The following is a 20,122-nucleotide window of genomic DNA, read 5'->3' as shown; positions in this document are numbered from 1 at the left end:
GTAAAAGATGTTTAGCTTTTCCAATGGATTTTAAGACATCTTCATTGGTAATTTTTTCTGTCCATGATATCTTTAGCATTCTTCTGTATAGCCACATCTCAAAGGCTTCGATTTTCTTGATGGTTGTCGCCTTCAATGTCCATGTTTCAACTCCATAGAGCAGAATAGACCACACGTAGCATTTCAGCATTCGGCATCTGACTTCCATGTTTAGGTCTTTATTGCAGAATAGTGTTCTCATTTTCATGAAGGACTGCCGTGCAACTTCAATCCTTGTCTTTATATCTATTTCTGGATCCCACCGTTCGTTAAGCCAGCAACCAAGATATTTATATCTTGACACTTGATCAATATTTTTCCCATTGAGTGTCAGTTTCATTGATGAGACTGGATGTTTGCTGATGATCATGTATTTTGTCTTGTTGATGTTTATATTTATTCCCATTCTTTGGCTTTCTATGTATACTCTGTCAACGAGTTTTTGGAGATCCATAATGTTATCTGCAATTAGCACGGTGTCATCTGCATATCGTAGGTTGTTAACAATTTTTCCATTTATTGTGATTCCCTCTGGACATTCTTCCAATGCTTTTTTAAAGATTACCTCTGCATATATGTTGAACAGGAGTGGTGAGAGCACACATCCTTGTCTCACTCCTCTTTTGATGTTAATATCACTGGTGGTAATGTTGTCTAATTGAACGGCAGCTGACTGATTCCAATACAGATTTGTTATTAGTCTTATGTCTTGTTCGTCTAGCCTTATTTGTCGAAGGATTTCTATTAAGTTGGTGTGTCTGACTTTGTCGAATGCTTTTTCAAAATCTATGAAACACATAAAGACAGATTTCTGTTTTTCTATGCATTTTTGTATCAATATTTGGGTACAGAAAAGGGCCTCTCTAGTACCAAAACCATTCCGAAAGCCGAATTGTGTTTCACTTAGAGTTTCTTCACTTTTTCTATAAATGCGATTCTGAATTACTTTCAAAAATATTTTTAATGTTTGGCTCATTAGACTAATAAGTCTGAAGTCACCACAGGAATTCGCTTTGGGTTTCTTTGAGATAGTGATAAATGTAGATTTGAGCCAATCTGATGGAAATTCATCACTTTCATATATTTTATTAAATAGTTTTTCAAGAAGTTTGATGTTATCTGGTTCGATTAATTTTAAAAATTCTGTTTGCACACGATCTGGTCCACTGGCTTTTCCTGTTTTACTTGTTTGTATAGCATTCTCTATTTCGCATTTCATGATTGCTGGTCCTTGAATGTTATCTTTTATATTTCTAGGCTTCTGTCTAGTATCATTGAAAAGTTCTGTTACATATTTTATCCAAATCTGTGCTTTATTCTCTTCTTCTAGAACTATTTTTCCATTTTCGTCTCTTAGAGACACTATTTGCTTTTTCCTCAGTTTTCCAGAAATTTCGTTGATTTTCTTATACAGATTGAAATTATCATGTTGTTTCTGAAGCAGTTCAATTTCAGTACATAAATTTTTCATCCAATTTTCCTTGGCTTCTTTTATTTTTTTCTTGATGATGTTATGTGTTTCTGTATACCTGGCTAGGTCTTTGTTTTTATACATTCTTCTTGTATCAATAAGAGAAAGAATCTCATCTGTCATCCATTCCTGTTGTTTTATATTATTCACATAACCTACTTCTTCAATACTTCTTGTTACGATGGCATTCTTTAAGCTATTCCAAAGAGATTCCACACTTTTATTTTCTTCTATGTTAATCTGTTGTAATCGTAGGTTAAGCTGTGACTTGGCGTTTTTATTTATGTTCGGGTCTTTCAGTTTTTCTACATCAATTTTCTTTTTCTTCTTTTGTGATTTTTTAGCTGATTTTAATCTAAGACGTATTTCTGCAACTATGGGATTGTGGTCTGATGAGATATCTGCTCCAGGATAAGTCTTTGCACTCTTTATACTACTGTGGAATCTTTTATTTATCAGTATATAATCAATTTGATTTCTGACAATATTTTGTTGGTTATCTTGAGGTGATTTCCAAGTGTACAGTCTTCTGGGTGGAAGTTTAAACCAGGTATTTGCTATTGTTAGATCTTCTTCCTGACAGAATTGGACTAGGCGATCTCCTCTGTCATTTCTGGTGCCTAAGCCATGTTCGCCAACAATTTCTCCATCACCCCCTCTTCCCACTTTTGCATTGAAGTCACCCATCACTATGTTTATATCATGTTTCTTTGTTAGGTTTTTAATCTCTTTTAGGTGTTCATAAAACTCTTCAACATCTTCTTCACTTTTTTCAGCTGTGGGTGCATAAGCTTGGATGATATTTATGTTAACAGGGTTTCCCTTAAGTTGTAACAGCATTATCCTTTCAGAAAATGGAATCCAATTTATTACTGATTTATTGATTTCTTCATCTACTATTACAGCTACACCATGTCGATGTTTATTCTCATCATTCCCAGAGTAATACATTGTCATATTATCTTGTTGACACTTTCCAGATCCTGGCCATCTTGTCTCGCAAATTCCCAAAATCCGGATGCCCAGCCTCTTCATTTCTCTTGTGGCATTTCTTAATTTGCCAGCTTCATACAGAGTTCTGACATTCCAAGTTGCTATTTTAAAAGTGGACACCATTTTGAGCCCGGAGATTCTTCGCACCCCTGTCCCATTTAAGGGACGCCGGGAACTTGGGGCCAATTGTAAGGGTTTGCTCGCCATGGTGGTTGTTCTGGAGATAAGGTAGAGCAGTAGTTTCTCCATTTGCTTTCTGCTCTGCAGTATTACAGACGTACACAATATAATCATATTGCCATCTGCAAATCTCTGATCACAAGCTTTTCCGTCATCATTTGGCTTCAACCTTGTGTCAGTACTGAAAATGCTGCTTCCCAATGTCAGGGGCGGTAAACCCAGTAGGTACTTATTTAATAGCGGCACTACTCGCCATGTCACCGAGTTGTCATTGGGCTTTGTGAGGTTTTAAGTGAGACAGAGTTACCGCTTCTGCTCCCCCACGCCCTGATAGCTCAGTCGCTGTTGATCCATGGCTGCTTATTCGCCAGATTGCTCTGCTTATATCCAGCTAACCTCCATATCTGAAGGCTGTTCCCCGATCCGCCACCTGGGGCCGCACCCGGCAGTAGTCAGCTCTGCCCCGGGTAAAAATTTCTTATAATATTTTTGTTTAAATTTTAAACTATTTTATTTATTGCATAAATATATAATAACATAGCATGCCAATGAAGTGTGTCGGAATATAAATGTATTTTATACTCCAAATATTATTATTATTATTATTATTATTATTATTATTACGAAGGAGTAATCGAGGGAGGAGGACTCACTCTACAACTCTTCGTCTCAATCACTCAGATCCATCAACTACAATGAACCGCATCATCTACACCAATGCCATTTACTTTCCACCACCACAACTAATATAATACATTTAGTTTAATCCTTTATCCAAGTGTGAGCAAACAAAGTTTGCGCCTGAAAATATCTTCAGGACTAAGGTAAGGTAGTACAACACCGGGAAACTTGCAGCAAAGGTGGATCAAGGTTTTCATCACTCCTTGTCTCAGTATCTCCCATAATGCAAAGCACATCTCCTTGCGGAGATGTACACTGCTATGCATTAAGGAAAGGGCTACTAAGGGAAGGGATAAAGGATTAAACTAAATTTACTATAGTCTAACCTAGTTAGAAATAAACTTTCAGCATCTTTCTCTAAATCCAGAGTAATTTAATAATAAGGTGGCACACTTTTTGGCAACTCTTATAGGTAAAGATGACCTCTCCATTGCTTCTGCTTTGGTATCTCCACTTCTGGGCCTGGCTCCCACTGACGAGACCTCAATAAAGGTCGAAACCGGGCTGGGTAGTGGCCCTTAACTTAATGCATAACAGTATACCTGTCCGCAAGGAGATGTGTTTTGCACTATGGAAGATACTGAAACAAGGAGTGATGAGAGCTTGATCCACCTTGCTGTGAGTTGCCCGGTTTAATCCTTTATCCAAGAGTGAGCAAACAAAGTTTGCTCACTCTTGGATAAAGGATTAAACTAAATTTATTATAGTCTAACCAAGTGAAAAATAAACATTCAACCACAAATAATATTTGTCCACACACAATCACAAAATATCCACGATCACAGCGGGATTCAAACCTACGGCCTTTGGTTGGAGCCAAACATTTTATAATATTCATAATTCAAACATCATCATCATCATCATGCGTATCAAGGATTTAGGCCTAGCATGGCATGTTCCGGCTTTAGAAGTTATCGTTGAATCGTTTAAGAGGACGTCCTGGTTTTCTTTTTCTAATGGCTTGTACTTTAAGCTTGATTTGATAATCTTTCTGTTTTCATACTTTGAACGTGTTCTATCCATTTATGTTTATATTTTTTAATTTTTTCTATCACTGGATCTTGGTTTAATTGTTACATAATATATTATGAAATTATTATATTTATTATAATTATTTATTATAATTATTATTATAATTATTATTATGAAATTACATAAATAAAAACGTATTTTATATATTTATTTATAATATAAATAAATGAAATATAAATTAATTTAAAGAAAAATATTTAAAAATAAATCTTCATAAGTGAAATTGTATAGTGCCGGGAATTTCCAGAAGTCGAATAATATGCGTCCATGCGGAAGAACAAAATAACCGAAGATTCAGAAACTGTTTCAATATCCTGATAGAATATTCTCCAAATATTCTACTTACAACAAAAAATGCCTTATTTTTTCAGCAAAAGTTATACGAAAGTGTGTTATAGGAGAGCAAAGAAACATATTTCAAACCTATTCTATTGCTAGGAATATTTTTAGTGCTGACGAATTGGATGCAGCTTATGTAGGTCTTCTAACTATTGAATATTCGAATTATTGAGGATATATGTCACAAGAAAAGTAATGAAGTTTATGATTCTCTAAGTAGTAGCAATCAAATACTGTGAATGCACTTTCAAATTCTTAACCCATTTATTTGAACTTTCATTACAGATGGAAGAAGAATACGTAAAGGTGTACACTACATGTTGTTCGAAAGATCCCACTTGTTCAGAAGTAATACAGGAAGCAAACAAAAAAGACGAAGAAAAGACTTATGTCGTAACAAACGCAAAACGAGTAAGGACAATTTATTTATTACTCATCGTTAAACTGGTGCTTATGTCTCAAAAACCTTCCAATTACTACTTTTTTCACTTAATCTGCTGTACTTTGTGTGTGTGTGTGTGTGTGTGTGTGTGTGTGTGTGTGTGTGTGTGTGTGTGTGTGTGTGTGTGTGTGTGTGTGTGTGTGTTTGTGTGTGTGTGTGTGTGAACATCTACATTCTTCTAATCATACGAATTTATATTTTCAAACTCATCAGACACACAGGTTGTTTTTTTACATTTAAACTTATTTCCACACATTCTCTGATTACGCTTTGATTGTAATGAAATTCATATTCCATGTCACCTTTTTGTCTCTTGAGCTTCTACTCTCTATCCATTATTACACTATAAGTTTTAAAAGAGGTATACCGTGAGTAGACATATCGATACAAAATTAATAACGGAAAAAACTCACGTACAAAGATTATTTAATAGTATAATTTTCGCCTGTGTGTCACAGGCATCTTCAGTACATTAAGTTCAAATTAAACAATAACTGACAATTTCAAAAAGCGCCACCTAAGTAGCTGGTATAAAATAACTTAAAAGGTCAATAACTTTCCTAAAAAAATAAATAAATAAATAAAAATAAAATAAATAAATAAATAAATAAAATAAATTAAAAAAAAATCAATACAATAAAAAGTTAGTTAAGATTAGCTGATCTGTAAAGTACTATCTCCCATAAAGGTGATACACGTAAGCCGTCGGATCTGTTTAAGTTAGGAGAATGAAGTAGAGTTTCACATGTTTCTTTATAAAGGCGTTCCATGAGAAACTGACTTTTGTGAAGAACTCTTGTCTTTCTCCAATGAACTCTGTGTCTAGTGAAGATGGCATGTTCTGCAAGTCCAGACTTTTCAGGTTTAAAGTATTCAATATAAGATTGGTGTTCTTCTAGCCGAATAGAGGCAGATCTTCCGGTTTGTCCGAAAAAAGATAATCCACAAAAGCACGGAATCTAGTAGACACCTGGATGCTTAAGATGTGGAAGCTTGTCCTTAGGAGAAGTGAGAAAGGTGGAGATTTTTCTAAACGGTCGAAAGGCAAACAGAAACTCTCTTATTTATATCACTAACTTATTATTCATTCCAACCAACTTAATTTTAGAATCCTACAACTGCACTGTTCTAGAAAGTCCTTTTGCAAAGTCTAGTCCTTTCACCAAGTGGCCTATTGAATTGTGTTCTCAGTTTATTATAAGTTTCTATCTAATAGAATAAAGTGTTATATTTTATGATATATACAGTCAGATCACTCTACAACCAGATAACAGACAGATTCTGTTACAGCCTTTGAACCATTAACACTTTTCCATGCTGATCCTATTTGTCGATATAAGATATGATATTTAATAAAATGTATCATTTTGGTATACAGTTTATATCGAGGTTAAAAGCCTAATATTATGAAACTATATAGCTTATTTCAATATATTTTTATGTTTATGTTTAGATTATATAATAATCTAAACATAAACTAAATTACCCATGTCGCCATGTGAAAATTGTTTGCATCCTTAGCTCTTGGCTGCAGAAAGGCCATTCAAAATAAAGTTTAAATTAATACAAATCTACGACTGTCCAAATATAATATCTTAAATTAATTATAATTGCTGAGTTGATTATTTTTGCCCCAATTGGCCGAGCGGATAGCTTACTCCCTCTCCAATCAACATAATATGAGTTCGTATACCACCGTAGACATAGCTGTTTGTTAACACCTACCTTGTTCGAACTTGTATAGCTATTGAGTTTAAGCAATTTGCTTTTTTTTTCACAAAAATATTTTAATTATTAAAAAAAGAAAAAAAAATACTTGTGGTAATTTTTCATATTGCAATTACCTTGGCGTTGGTATATTCTTTACGTACTTTCGTTACCTGTTTCTGTGACAACTGATTGTAAAAGTTAATTTATATTTTACAGCTTATCGCAATTATTTAGTTAATTAACTCAGTGATTCTCAGTTGGCATTATTTCAACAGCTGAACGTATCTCTAAATCAATATTAAATTTGCTAGGGTAACGTGGCAAGTTGTTCCAATTAAAAACCTCTCTGTAATGAAAAAGAGGAGTTCAACAACTTCGATAAATCATAAAACGAAATGTTATAATTTGTATTATATAAGGGATTTTTTAAAACACATTGTGTTTAGAACACAGGAATATAGGGTATTAGCGTGTAAGAAAATGGCTCTTTCTAACAATCCAAAATTAAATTTTAAATCCCATTTAGATAATTTTATGATTGAAGTTTGTACCTGCTTATTCGCTAAGAATGTAAATTCACCAAATTATTATATTTTTACTTTTTTTTCAGAAAGAGAGTGTGGAAAATGTAAGTATTCTTGTTCTGTTTTCTTGATTTTTTGATCTGTTACGTTTTCTTGACATATTCAACATATCTAAGAGTTGAAGAAAATACATCTTTGACTTTATCTCTTTTTTTTTTTTCAGATACATATCTGCACAATGGTAAGTATTCAATTTCATAATTCTTAAATATGTTATTAGACTAGGACAAGGTTTCCAAAATTTTTTTTCCGTAGCACGATTATTTTAATACTTCATCTTCCTGACCCACTAAAATTTTTATGTCCACTAGGTAAAATAAAACAGATTGGAATGTTCATAGAGTTTTCATTTATTATTATTATAATAAAGAAGCATTTACTCTTACAAAAATATAAAGAAATTAAACTAAACCAGTTGCCGCCGTGGAGCCTCGTCGTTAGTTGAGTTACTTTACTGCGAACAAAGACTGTCATTAGTTAAATTATTTATTCATTAGTCCCGACTAAACGCTATTTACTTGTATTTTACAGTTTTGTGAAAAAAAGAAAACCCAAAAACGAAACACCTAGGTTTTCGAGAGTTTTTTAGGTGATCCGGCATTTAGCTTCCGTGATCCGGTGCAGGGTCGTGACCCCCCATTTGGAAACGCTGGTCTAGGATACTTAATTTAATATTGATGAGAATTTTATTTCTCGGTTTTTATTTTAAACATAAATTTACATGTTAGAGCATTTTGTAAATAGGAAGAGTAGTTTAAACTAGAATATCATAAAATTAAACGACTGGAAAACAAATCACTCTGAAGGAAATATATACGAGAAAGTTTTAAATAAGAAAAAGCTATGGTTAGGGGGCTGTGGTCCACGTCTAAAACCATTCTGTTCTTCTGAGAGTAGATTGAAATATTTTGAAGTCCCGTTGGTAATAAAATTATTACCTGCGGGACTATGTGATGGAAAATCACATTTTCTGAAACAGTTATTTATGAATTTTAAGAATGTGTCGTAAATATTCTCCACCATATTTCCAAAGTTAATTATTTATGTCATCTAGTTAAGTTGATTTCCTATTTTTCATTCTTTTATTGCTCTTTTTAGTTGTTCCAAACCAACCGGTTCTACAACAATACAGATTTTTTCATTGTTATTTTCTGTTAATGAATTTGGATCATATCATAAATCTATATAATATTCTATCCACTGTTTCTCGAAGTTGACTTGTGCTGAATCGCTTTCTTCATTATTAAATTTGCATAATATTTCATAGAATATGTCTTGTCTGCTCTCTATATCTAGTTCCAGTTCTGTTTTATTAATTAATCTATTTCAAGAAACATTGTGAACTTTCTTTACTGAGGATTTTTTATTTTTTAATATTTATTTGATATTATTCTGCTAATGTTCTGAAAAGATTTCACTTCCTCTGTAAACGTGTATATCTCTTATAGATGGACTGGTTTTCTGATTAATAACTCTCTATATCTATTGTTATTTATAATTTATTTATTTTGTTTTTGATATCACTGCTTTGTTAATATTTTTGGTTTTAAAATAGAGGTAGCTAAGCTATTGGTAGGGCCTTCGTCATTGGACAGGTCAAGAGGTAGGTTCTCGACTAAGAGAAAAAAGTGTGAGCCGCATTGAATATCATGCGGCTCACATTATTAGTAACTCTTGTACAGGATATCGGCTTTTGACCATTCAGTTTACTTTTCATCTACCGAAATTATTTTTAGTTCTTTTAATATAAGGTCATTGCTTTTTTTTGTCTAATAATGTGATGATAAAAGAATTGAATGCTGCATTCCATTATTCAAATTGCATTTTTTGTTTGCAGGAACGTTTGACTTCAGAATGCAAAGAAGCTTTTGTGAGATTTTACGTAAGTAATATATTTCATCTTTCTGAATTATATGTATAGATATAAATGGATTCTCCTTATATTTGCTATCTACTGTCAGTCTATCTAAAATGTGAATCCATGCATTTGGAACGTATTCAATGATTCTAGCGACTCCTTCCCACCAATTCCAGAAGCATACCAAGATGTCTGAACTGGTATTAGGTTCAACCATACTTCGTTTTCTTCAATCTTCACCATTATACAAATGTTGTTTTTGAATCTTCTATATAAAATGGTGATTTTAAAAGTTCCGGACACCTGCGTTACTAGTAAGAAGACGGGATTTTAAACCATCAAAGTGTGGACCGCAAGCAATATCAATATTATGCGGCTAACATTGGAGCAAGAATCTGCCTCAGGTCGGATATCACGTGATCACAGGCATTCATCTACATCAAAACGAAGCTACTGAACAAGAATTACTCAGGAACCTGCTGATGTAGGGTGCCGTCAAAATACATGATAGAATCGCATCCATTTACAGAATTCTAACTGAAATTACGATAAACTGGAAAGTTATTGCCAAACTGGGTCCGAAACCTGCTGATTGAAGACCAACAAGCAGCTCGGAAGTGATTTGAAGTGGAATTGCTGCATTGTTATGAGATTGAAGGCTAGACATGGATACGAAATTCTAAACCGAAAAAGCTAATTTTTAAGGCTTTTTCAATAAACAAAATTCAATAAAAAAAACTCTCCCCATAAACAATGAATATTAAATGAATTATGATGTTGGAATGCAACAAGAATAAAGTCATAGCAATCTCAGAAACTGTAGGATGTACTGAGATAGCAGATGTAGAACGTTTCTGCAAGAGATTTTGTACACAAAGGAATCATTTGGGGTAAACTCCAAGTGACGAGGTTTTTTTTTATTCTGAAGTAGCCCATTAATCACATCACTCCAACAGAGTTTATTTAGAGACATGCTTAAAGTTAGAGATTATGCTAAAGATATGTAAATAGAGTAATGGGCATAACCTTTGAATTAATGGTATGTTCTAAGGGACAAAATCTACATCTAATCTAATATATATTCTAATATATATATGTATATATATATATATATATATATATATATATATATATATATATATATATATATATATATATATATATATATATATATATATATATATATATATATATATATATATATATATATATATATATATATATATATATATATATATTTAAAATTTAAATATATATATATTTAAAATTTAAATATATATATATTTAAAATTTAAATATATATATATTTAAAATTTAAATATATATATATTTAAAATTTAAATATATATAAATTTAAAATTTTACTGCCTTAAAAACTGAATATTTTTTCCCGAATTCCCTAACAGGTTTGTGGCAAAAGAGAATCCAAGAATATCAGAGAAACACATTAGGGGAAAACCAAGGTGAGAAAAGTAGTTGAAAACTAACAGATGGAAGTGGATAATGAAAACCAAAGTAGGAAAGCTGCGCAATGTGAAACAAAGAAATGGTAAAACAAGAAGTTAAGTTAAAGTTAATGAAAAGAAGTTAAAAATGTAATGAATGTATTTTAAATGATAATAAACAAAAATGATCTAAGAAAATGAATGCTCTTGATTAAAGGCAATAACCTTTTGTGAAATAAAATATTAAAATCATTGCAGTTAATGATTCCAATATTTTATTAAAATCATTAACTGCAATCTGTCGAAGCCTACTTTCCAAAGCGTATGATAGAAATTTAATCGGAATTTTGGACCATCTTCCTGTAGGCATGTAATGAAGTCTAGGCTGTTGTGGGATAGAAGTGCCTTGAAGTCATCCGACGCTTGATTTCATCTCACAGATGTTTAATACACTTCAGATAAGTGATCAGGGCTCTGTGGAGACTAGTCAAATATGGTGACGTTCATATCTACAAACCAAACAGTTACAACGGCACCTTATGACACAGTGCATTGTATTGCTGAAAGAGACAATGAAGAGTTGCGTAGAAACGCCACAGAGTAGAAAGAATTAAATTGTCTAGAATGTTCAGATACCTCTTGTCGTTCATTGTTCATGTCGCCACAAACAGAGGCCCGAGACCAAACTAGGAAAAACAGAACCATACTATCTCACCTCCACCTCCGAATTTCTTAGTTGGGGATTACGCACTGTGGTAAGTGACAGTCACAGGTTTGTTTGTAGAGGGATATAGCATGATTTGTCGCTCGATAACCCAACTTTCCAAGTTTCCACGTCTCACTGTACACATCTTTTGTACCACTGAAGATGACACCGCTTGTTGGTTCAGTTAATGTGGGGGCTTGCATAATGCGGTCCTACCATGGAAACCCGTGTGGTGAGCCTCCGTTTGGATTGTTTTGTGCACTCGATTCCCGAAACTCTTCACTCAAAGTGCCCGTCTACGAGTAGCGGTTTTACCTATTATCATTCGTAGCACCCTACAGTTATGTTCTGTAAGTGTGGTGGATCGTCTACTGCGGGTAGAACTTACAGTTGGCTCACTGCTCTTCCATCTTAGTATGCTACCACTGATTAACCTGGGATGGTCCAATTAGTCAACTATTTGCCGAATAGATAGGATGCCATGTTGCAAGCTATCACGACGCTTCTTTCAAACTCCGTCAGTTCCCTCCTCACAGCCATTTCACCTTGACACAATTGCACTGACTTGGGAGCATGTGACCGAGTCATATGTGATAAACATGTAACCCGTTACATGGTTGGATTCACCTTGTCCATGGACGTGACCGGTCACGTCTGTAGTTTATGGCAATCAGCAAGAGGCTTGACTTTCAAAACTGGATTTTTAAGTATCCTTTAATGTGAAGAACTGATCTTCATATTTTTTTGTTTGGGCAGCTGCTATTATAATCAGTTAGCAGTGTTTGACATAAAATATTTTAACTCTCCCCTTTATTGAATAATTCAAACAACGTATTAAGGAAAATAATTATCTTAAACTAATAAATAGCGACTGAAGGCTAGAGGATTAATTTTCACTGCAGGTGCTCATTTTAAGGGATCAAAACAAACATTTTGTGAACGTTAATCACGTCTCGGAATAGTTCCCGTACTTTTTTTTTCTCTTGATGTGCACTTATATACGAAAATCACTCTGGTTAGAAAACGTTTGTGAAATGTTTATCCATTTCTTTAAATATATGTTAATTACACAGTGACTGGAACTTTAAACATCATGTTAATAGATTTTAATTTCATTTCTGAATATTTCGTTCAAACTTCGCATCCTCCCTAAAAACGGTTTCGGATCAGCTTTCCATGTAATTAGTAAATCTAATTAATCGACCCAGAAACACTCGTTATTTTATTTATAGTAATAACTTTGAATTTAATAAAAAAGCAGATATTGCAAATATTCTCAAACATCAAAGGTTCCTCATGTCAAAGACTAAAGACCGTCTTTGACGTGAGGAACCTTTATCTGATTTCTTTCGACGAAAGGTGAGTTAGCCGCTCTCATACAGTAGCATGGTCTTTTTTTTTTGTTGTTGTTGTTGTTGTTGTTTTGTTTCACCCGGAAACTCGGGTTTTGAGTCCGTCAGAAGAGGCAAATCAGCCCAGTGAACACACGGATTTATAGTCATAAAATATATATATACCTAATCCCTCATTAAGAGGGGTCAACCCGTCCATAACGTGAAGAGGGACAAAGTGTGGGGGAACGCCATACAATATCTTTGTTTGTCTTTTTGTTTTATTGTCCATATTTTACTTCCATACAATAAGACTGGTAGGACTAATGTATTGTATACTTTTAGTCTGGTTTGTTTTTGAACTAGGTTTGGTTTAAATATAGATGTGACTATTACAGTTCAACTCTGCATCAAGATATATTCCAATATATTGTACTGTTTCAATCTTTGTAATGGCGGGTGTTTTACTTAGGACGCGGATATGGAATTGTCATATACTTTTATTTTTGTTAAATGGCTAGCTGAGTGGATTTCTGGATATCATAGGTTTTGTCTTGTCCCAGTTTGGGGAATATGATATTTCGTGTTCGCTTGAAAGTGTTTATATCAGTATAGTGATACCATTGTAATATCACTATATTACAATACTTTTGCGAGGTAGCTAATTAATACATGGGATAAAGATATTGAAGAGAAAAGACTGAGCAGAATTCACTGTAAAGCTTTACGATCCTGAACAAATCATTTGTTACCTGTTTTGGGGGTAATTTTTAAACCACGTGTACAGCGGCCTACGTATTCAACTATGTCTTAGCTTTGCGAAACGTGTTTCATGTTGTAGTATACCAAATGCTTATAATAAATACCATCGTTACAATTTTATTTTTAATCTAAGGCAAGGTTTATTACATCTATGAAATCGTCCACAGGAGTTATTGTTTCTTTGCTCTTTTCAAATTTTTCTGTATATGTAGGAGGTTTGCTAAGAAACTGCCGCATAATTTGCTTGATAAATGTTGGTGCAGCTATGGGACTTTGGTTTCTGATTGAATTTCTTTCTCCTTGTTTGTATATGGGCGTGATGAGGGTACTTTTTCTAGAGTTCTAGGATGGAGTCTACGAAGTATTGATTTAAATCATTTACTAAATGTTGAAAGTTTTAGCTTCTTTCAGGAAACTATTTTTATGGTATCGTAGGCAGTAGCTTAGGACGTGTACAATCTAGCATCACTTTAATCAGACTGGTTTGTTTTATATCATATTGTGCAGAGGCTAGTTTATCTCTATAATAGTGCACATGCAGGTCACTGAATTAGAAATTTTATTTAATAAACGTGTTGGCCCTCCTTCAACCGAATTACAGCACATATGCGGCTTGGCATAGATTCCTCAAGGTGTTGGATTGCATCTAACATACCAGCTGTTCATCAAACAGTCCTTTAACTGTTTCGTAATTGACAGAAGATGATTTTTCCCTGTTCCGTTATTGTAGCATATCCGATACATTCTCAACATGCTTCAGATCCAGGCTTTGTGGTGGCCAGAGAAGATAGTGGAAGACGCTGTCATGTTCGCTCAACGACTGCTGAGCAATTCGTTTGCGATGGACAGTAGCATTCTCGTCCATGAAGCATACTATCCTAGGTGGTAGATGGTCTTCATCGCCTGGGGGAATACCACCATTCGGCTTATTGGAGGTCTGAAGTGGTAAATGCTGTGTTTGATCTCAAAACAGGGATTCTGGCCATGAAATCAGGTCATGGCAAACATAATTAAAGCACCATAAACTCCATACATGTATATACATATATACTCCGTATGATAATACAAACTACTAATTCAAAAATTATTATTATTATTAATCAGATACTTCCACGAAATGCTGTATCCAGCATTTCGTGGAAGTATCTGATTAATATCATTTTATGAAAGGGAGTAGGCTTCCTTTCATAAAATGTATATCCGCTTCTCTTTAAATTCATCAGTGTCCTTACCAGTCTTTAGTTAACACATTTCATCCACTGCGTTCCGACTATACCTCCTTAGAATTCCAGAATGTTCATTGCTATGTCTCCTTTTTCTTTCACTGTTTAAGACGAATTGAAAAGTCTGCTCTGTATCTATCGAATAAACTTTCTTCACTAACAAACACTCATTTAAGAGATATATTACCATATCCGCATGACCTTAGTCATTTCGGTCATAATTCAAAATCAACAATACTTCATTAATATGTATGTTTCTCTCACATTTCCTGTTTTCAGATCAGTGGAATGTAACTTCATATTGAAAGGAGCCTCCGTTCTAATTGAGTCTGCTTTGACTGGAAATATCTAGATTCAATTTCCGTCAATAACATGACGAATCTCTTTAAGGAGGCTTTTCGACTTGTGCGTAAGCCAGTTTCGTTCGGTACTGGTACGCTTTTACTCCCAACACTTGAGTTTTTCACCTGCAAAAATTAGCAAAATAGTCACATGAACACGCGCATTTAACCGACTACTCAAACCCAACCGAATGCACTATACCTAATTTACATTAAGAATCCAGTTTTCGTTTCCTCACCAGTAGTGAGCTGTAGTCTGTCCTGTACACTATTTACTTTATATTTTATTTACCGTTTTTCGGTTTTTCCTATTGATCGCCTTACTCATGCTGCGTGACCTCCTGATTATCTGATTTTATTATTCTAACTCACGTAATACTCTTTCATTTATTCTTTCACTTTTTTCCTATGCGGTATTCACATATTTCCCTTGCAGTTTTAGGTCGTTTAAAAGATGACCTTTCTAAATAAGAAATTTTATTCATCTACTTTTTCGATTAATTACTTGAAATATCTAGAATAACAATTTCTTATATTTTTATAAGTCGAGAATTTGCCATCTTATGGTTCTTAAATTCCCCCCCCCCACATTTGAACTATTAAGTATCTTGAAATTGGATGAAGTGGTCACTATAAACATGTACTTCTGTATTATTTTGTTTGGACAGTTAGCGCAATCATTTGCTGCGTTGAACATAGATTTCATCTGTACCATTAGTTTAATAATTCAAACAACGTATTAAAGAAAAATTAAATACCTTTCACAAATGAACATATGCGTGATACAAGGACAGACGTGTTATTTTGCATGCACATTCTCGTTTCCAGGAATGAAGGGGACTTCATGTGCATTTTAATTAGTTTTAGAAGAATTGTTCTAATACTTTGTTTTATTCTGTGATATGTACGCATATAAAAGAAGTCTCTCTCTCTGGCCGGATAAACGTTGAAAAATGTATGTGTTTATTTAAAAATTTGTTAATAATGCAGTTTTAGGATGAGTTCTCATGCATTTATAGATCCAGAAACGCTCTTAGATACACTTTGGGCATTTAATATAAAAGAGTGGATATCCCAAAAATGCCCAACTATCAATATAAAATCTTATTACAAAAATGCACTATACCTTTTAAGACAGATTTTAAACAATAAGAACAAAAAAATAAAGTACAGAAAATTGTTTTTTATTCTGAATTTTACATAATCAAATACAATAATTGCTGACAAAGCAACAACAACAACAATGACAGCAATAAATTGGCACGGCAAATAGACTCTTTACTGAACACAGTTCGTATTTTCAGTCTGGATATCAAAATAAAATTTGGTTTAGATAAATGCTCAATTTTATCATTTTATCTATTAAATGAGGAAAAATTAACGACACTAGCAATTTTAATTTGATCAAATGAAGTACAAGCATATAAATGCAATTTCAGCTAACGAACACTATAAATATCTTGGAATATTACAGTGATATTTTCAACTAGAAAGTTAAACAACAGACAACAGCAAATACATCAAAAGAGATAGAAATATTCTGAAATCAAAACGACATCCATTAAACACAATTGCAGCAATTAACTCTTGGGCTATACCAGGGATCCGTTGCACAGCTAGCATAATAGATTGGAGAAAAGAAGACCTGGACAAATTGGACTGCACAACTAGAAAATTAATGACTATGCACTATTCATTACATCCACAAAGTCATGTTGACTGGTTGCACCTACTAAGGAGAATAGGTAGACGGAGTCTGCCGCAAGTGAGACAGACTGTGGAAGAAGAAGAAATTAACTTGAAAAGTTACATCGACAATAGCTCTGGGCAAATGCTACAAGCAATTAGAAAAGAGGGCCTTCTGAAAGTAACAGGAAAAAAATCCGATTACAAAAGGAACAGAAAAATAACCGATATATGCGGTGGAAAAATAAACCCTTGCTTGGCGAATTTCTTCGAGATGCTGCAAAAAAATTGACGTGAACATGATGTGGCAATGACAACAATATTGATGCATTAAAAAATAAAAAGAAGGATTTATTCTAGCAGCTCAGTACAGACATTAAAAACTAAAAGAGCGAAAGCAAAAAATTTGAACGCAAATAATAACAGTAAATGCAGATTATGCGATCAGAAAGATGAGACTATGGAACATCTGATCAGTGCCTGCAGCAAGATAGCTCAAATTGATTATAAGCACCGGCATGATCGAGTGGCCAAAATAATTCATTGTTATGTATGCAAAAAAATATGCCTTTCCTACTTCTGATAACTGGTGGCAGCGTAAAATAGAGACAGTATTGGAAAACGAAACAACAAAAATTCTGATCGGCATTGGGAACACAATAGACCTGGCATAAAAAGCGTTGAACATCGACAGGTTTGCATTAATGATATCACTTTTCCCAGTGATAACAACATTAACAACAAAGAACTGGGAAACAATTACGACATATCGGCATCTGGCAATCGAAGTTGGCCGGCAGTGGCTTAAGCACACCAAAGACATCCCAATAATTATCGGCGCACTTGGTGCAATTAGAAAAAAAAAAAAAAACTATCCAATTATTTACAAGAATTAAACATCAACGAAGTGACCGCATATGATCTAAAAAAATGGCATTACTTGGAACAGTCCATATTTTACGACGCTACCTAACAGACTATTCTTAGATTCTTGGGCAGAATCTGAATTGCTCAGTATCACCAGTCAAATTGTTGTTTGAAAGATATCTTGTTTTGAATGTGAATCAATTATGTGAATAATAATTATTGGTGCCTATAGAGCCTTGTGATCTTTCTTTTCATAAGGTTGATGCCCGAAGACAGACCCCCCCTCAATTTTAGTCATTTCTATTCGCCGAATTGACGAACTAGGCTCGACTTCTGAGTTAACAGAACAACTTTGGAAACCGGGGTGTTTAACCGCCTATCTCAAAACACTTGCATAGAACGCAAACTATTGTAGATAATAATACGAGTGATGTCTTCAGAGAGAAACATTTACAATCCTTTTAAACTACTACAAACTATACTTCTCGTATATTTTGGAATTCATTTTCATAAAAGTTGGGCTTTTTTTTTAAGGATTATTTTCTACATTTTATTTCCATATATTCTTTACCCTAACATGCAGTGTTCTGATCAGTATCTACTATGCAACCAGAGATGCGAGACCCCTCGACTTTTCTGAGGAAGGTCATATCATGGCAGTAGAAGGCGAATACGTTCCGGAACTATGATAATCAGTGCGTTTCGTGGGATTAGTGTTTATTTTTATACGTCGGCAAATTACCTTTTCCTTTATGATAATTCTACTTTTTAAAGTGGTAACTATTTTGCTTGTACAACAGATGGAAACTTTTACACATGAAATACGTGATTTGGAGTGTTGACAAAGAATTCGTGCATCGCCTTATTCCTTTCTCGCTTCAATATAAATGACTCTTCTTGGCACATTGCCAGTCGAGGGTCTCGCATTTGTGGTCGAAAAGTACTTTGATTTCTTCTTCAAAATTATTGAGGTAACTATTATTCACACATTGTCTGGCATTAAAAAACAGGAGGTGGAATCGTTATTATTTTTACACCTTATTTTAATGTTGTTTCAATTCTTGTTTCCTATTTATATACACAAATTACAAAAAAAAATAATATATTATATACAAAATATTATATAGACTTTAAGCAAAATCTTTAGCACCTGTTTTTTTTTTTTTTGCTTTGCTTACACTGAAGATCTTGGTGAATATCTGCCTTTTTTTCAACACAGAAAAATTTAATCTTCCCTTTGATATTTAGTCAGAACACGATCAGAAGAATATTGTCCTAAACAAATATAAAAAGAAAACATGCTGATAATCAAATAGTATTTCTGCTATTTGATCAATAAGGGATCATTGCTGTGAGGATTCGAGCTGCGAAGTTGGTTATTGTAACGCTGTATATTTTGCCACCAAATTCATTATCGTCAAATGCAGTCTTATTATTCTCATTTCAGTTACTTCGTAAATATTTGGGGAATCCTTGAATACACAGGGAATACTGCGTATAATGCTATTTCAATAATCACTGTTGAAACCTTTCAATAAATTTATAACACTAATAACACTTTTTTGTGAAATATAATTTATTCTTATGCTGGCAATATATTTATGTACACATTTGGCTGTAGTCACTAAATGGTTTCCATATACAGGTACTTATATGGAAATACGTACTTCGCTTTTGGACACCTGTGTGGCTGGAAGATCAAAATTAAAGTATTCCTGTTTAAAGCGTTGTGGAGGGCCATCCAAATACCTAAATGCTGCGAAACTTTACGGAAATAGATTGCGCGCCATGTGGGATCATTATCTAAGAAATAAAAGAAAAATGCGGATCCAAAATTTGATGTAAACACCAAATACATCGAATTGGCACAACACGCAACTCGGCAGGTACCAGAAAGGTTTAAAAAGATGGACACAGGATTTGTTCCTTCATTCTTGTTGTTAATACTGACCACACCGATGGCACTAATCTTGCGACAACGTGATTTGCTCGTGAAGCTGTACTAACTAAAAAACTGCAATGCTGTTACAGCACTCCGCGAATTTCTTCGCCTAAAGAAATGTTTACGAGGTTCACTATTTCCATGTATACGAGACGAATGATCAGTCGTTTTCAAGAATAGTGATGGTTGGGAGTTATTCCTGACAGAGGTCGCATACCACTCAGTTCACAACAAGTGAATATAGTTGCTGCTGTCATCATTGTAGAGCACGCGATGAATACCAGCGTTGGTTTCTGCAGTGCACGGTTGTATCAAGACATGCTCTACACAACTCTCTGTAGAATTCTATGGTGGATTGTGTATTTCCACACCTTTAAGAGAACTCTGACACAGGAGTTGCATCCGCAGGACTTTGAAAGTCGACTGACATTCGCTTTAACTTTCCTTGATCGAGTGAAGTGGACCACTGAGTGGTAGTGGATGATTTTTT

General features: G+C 34.0%; 1 protein-coding gene across 1 annotated transcript in view; it reads left to right on the top strand.

The window, feature by feature from the left end:
* LOC150099450 (uncharacterized) overlaps positions 1-13,861 on the top strand; it is a 52,353-nt gene extending 38,492 nt beyond the window's left edge. Inside the window, exons 5-6 of the mRNA XM_090404363.1 lie at positions 7,635-7,652; positions 13,786-13,861. Of these exons, the coding sequence (XP_090260489.1) occupies positions 7,635-7,652; positions 13,786-13,861 (94 nt within the window). The remainder of the gene's footprint in view (positions 1-7,634; positions 7,653-13,785) is intronic.
* Positions 13,862-20,122: the final 6,261 nt, after the last annotated feature.

The sequence above is a fragment of the Typopeltis vanoorti genome, chromosome 14, assembly GCF_054136105.1.
Source record: "Typopeltis vanoorti isolate ZY-2024b chromosome 14, IOZ_Tvanoo_1.0, whole genome shotgun sequence".
Taxonomy (NCBI): Eukaryota; Metazoa; Arthropoda; class Arachnida; order Uropygi; family Thelyphonidae; genus Typopeltis; species Typopeltis vanoorti.
This window is presented reverse-complemented; position numbering and strand designations above follow the sequence as displayed.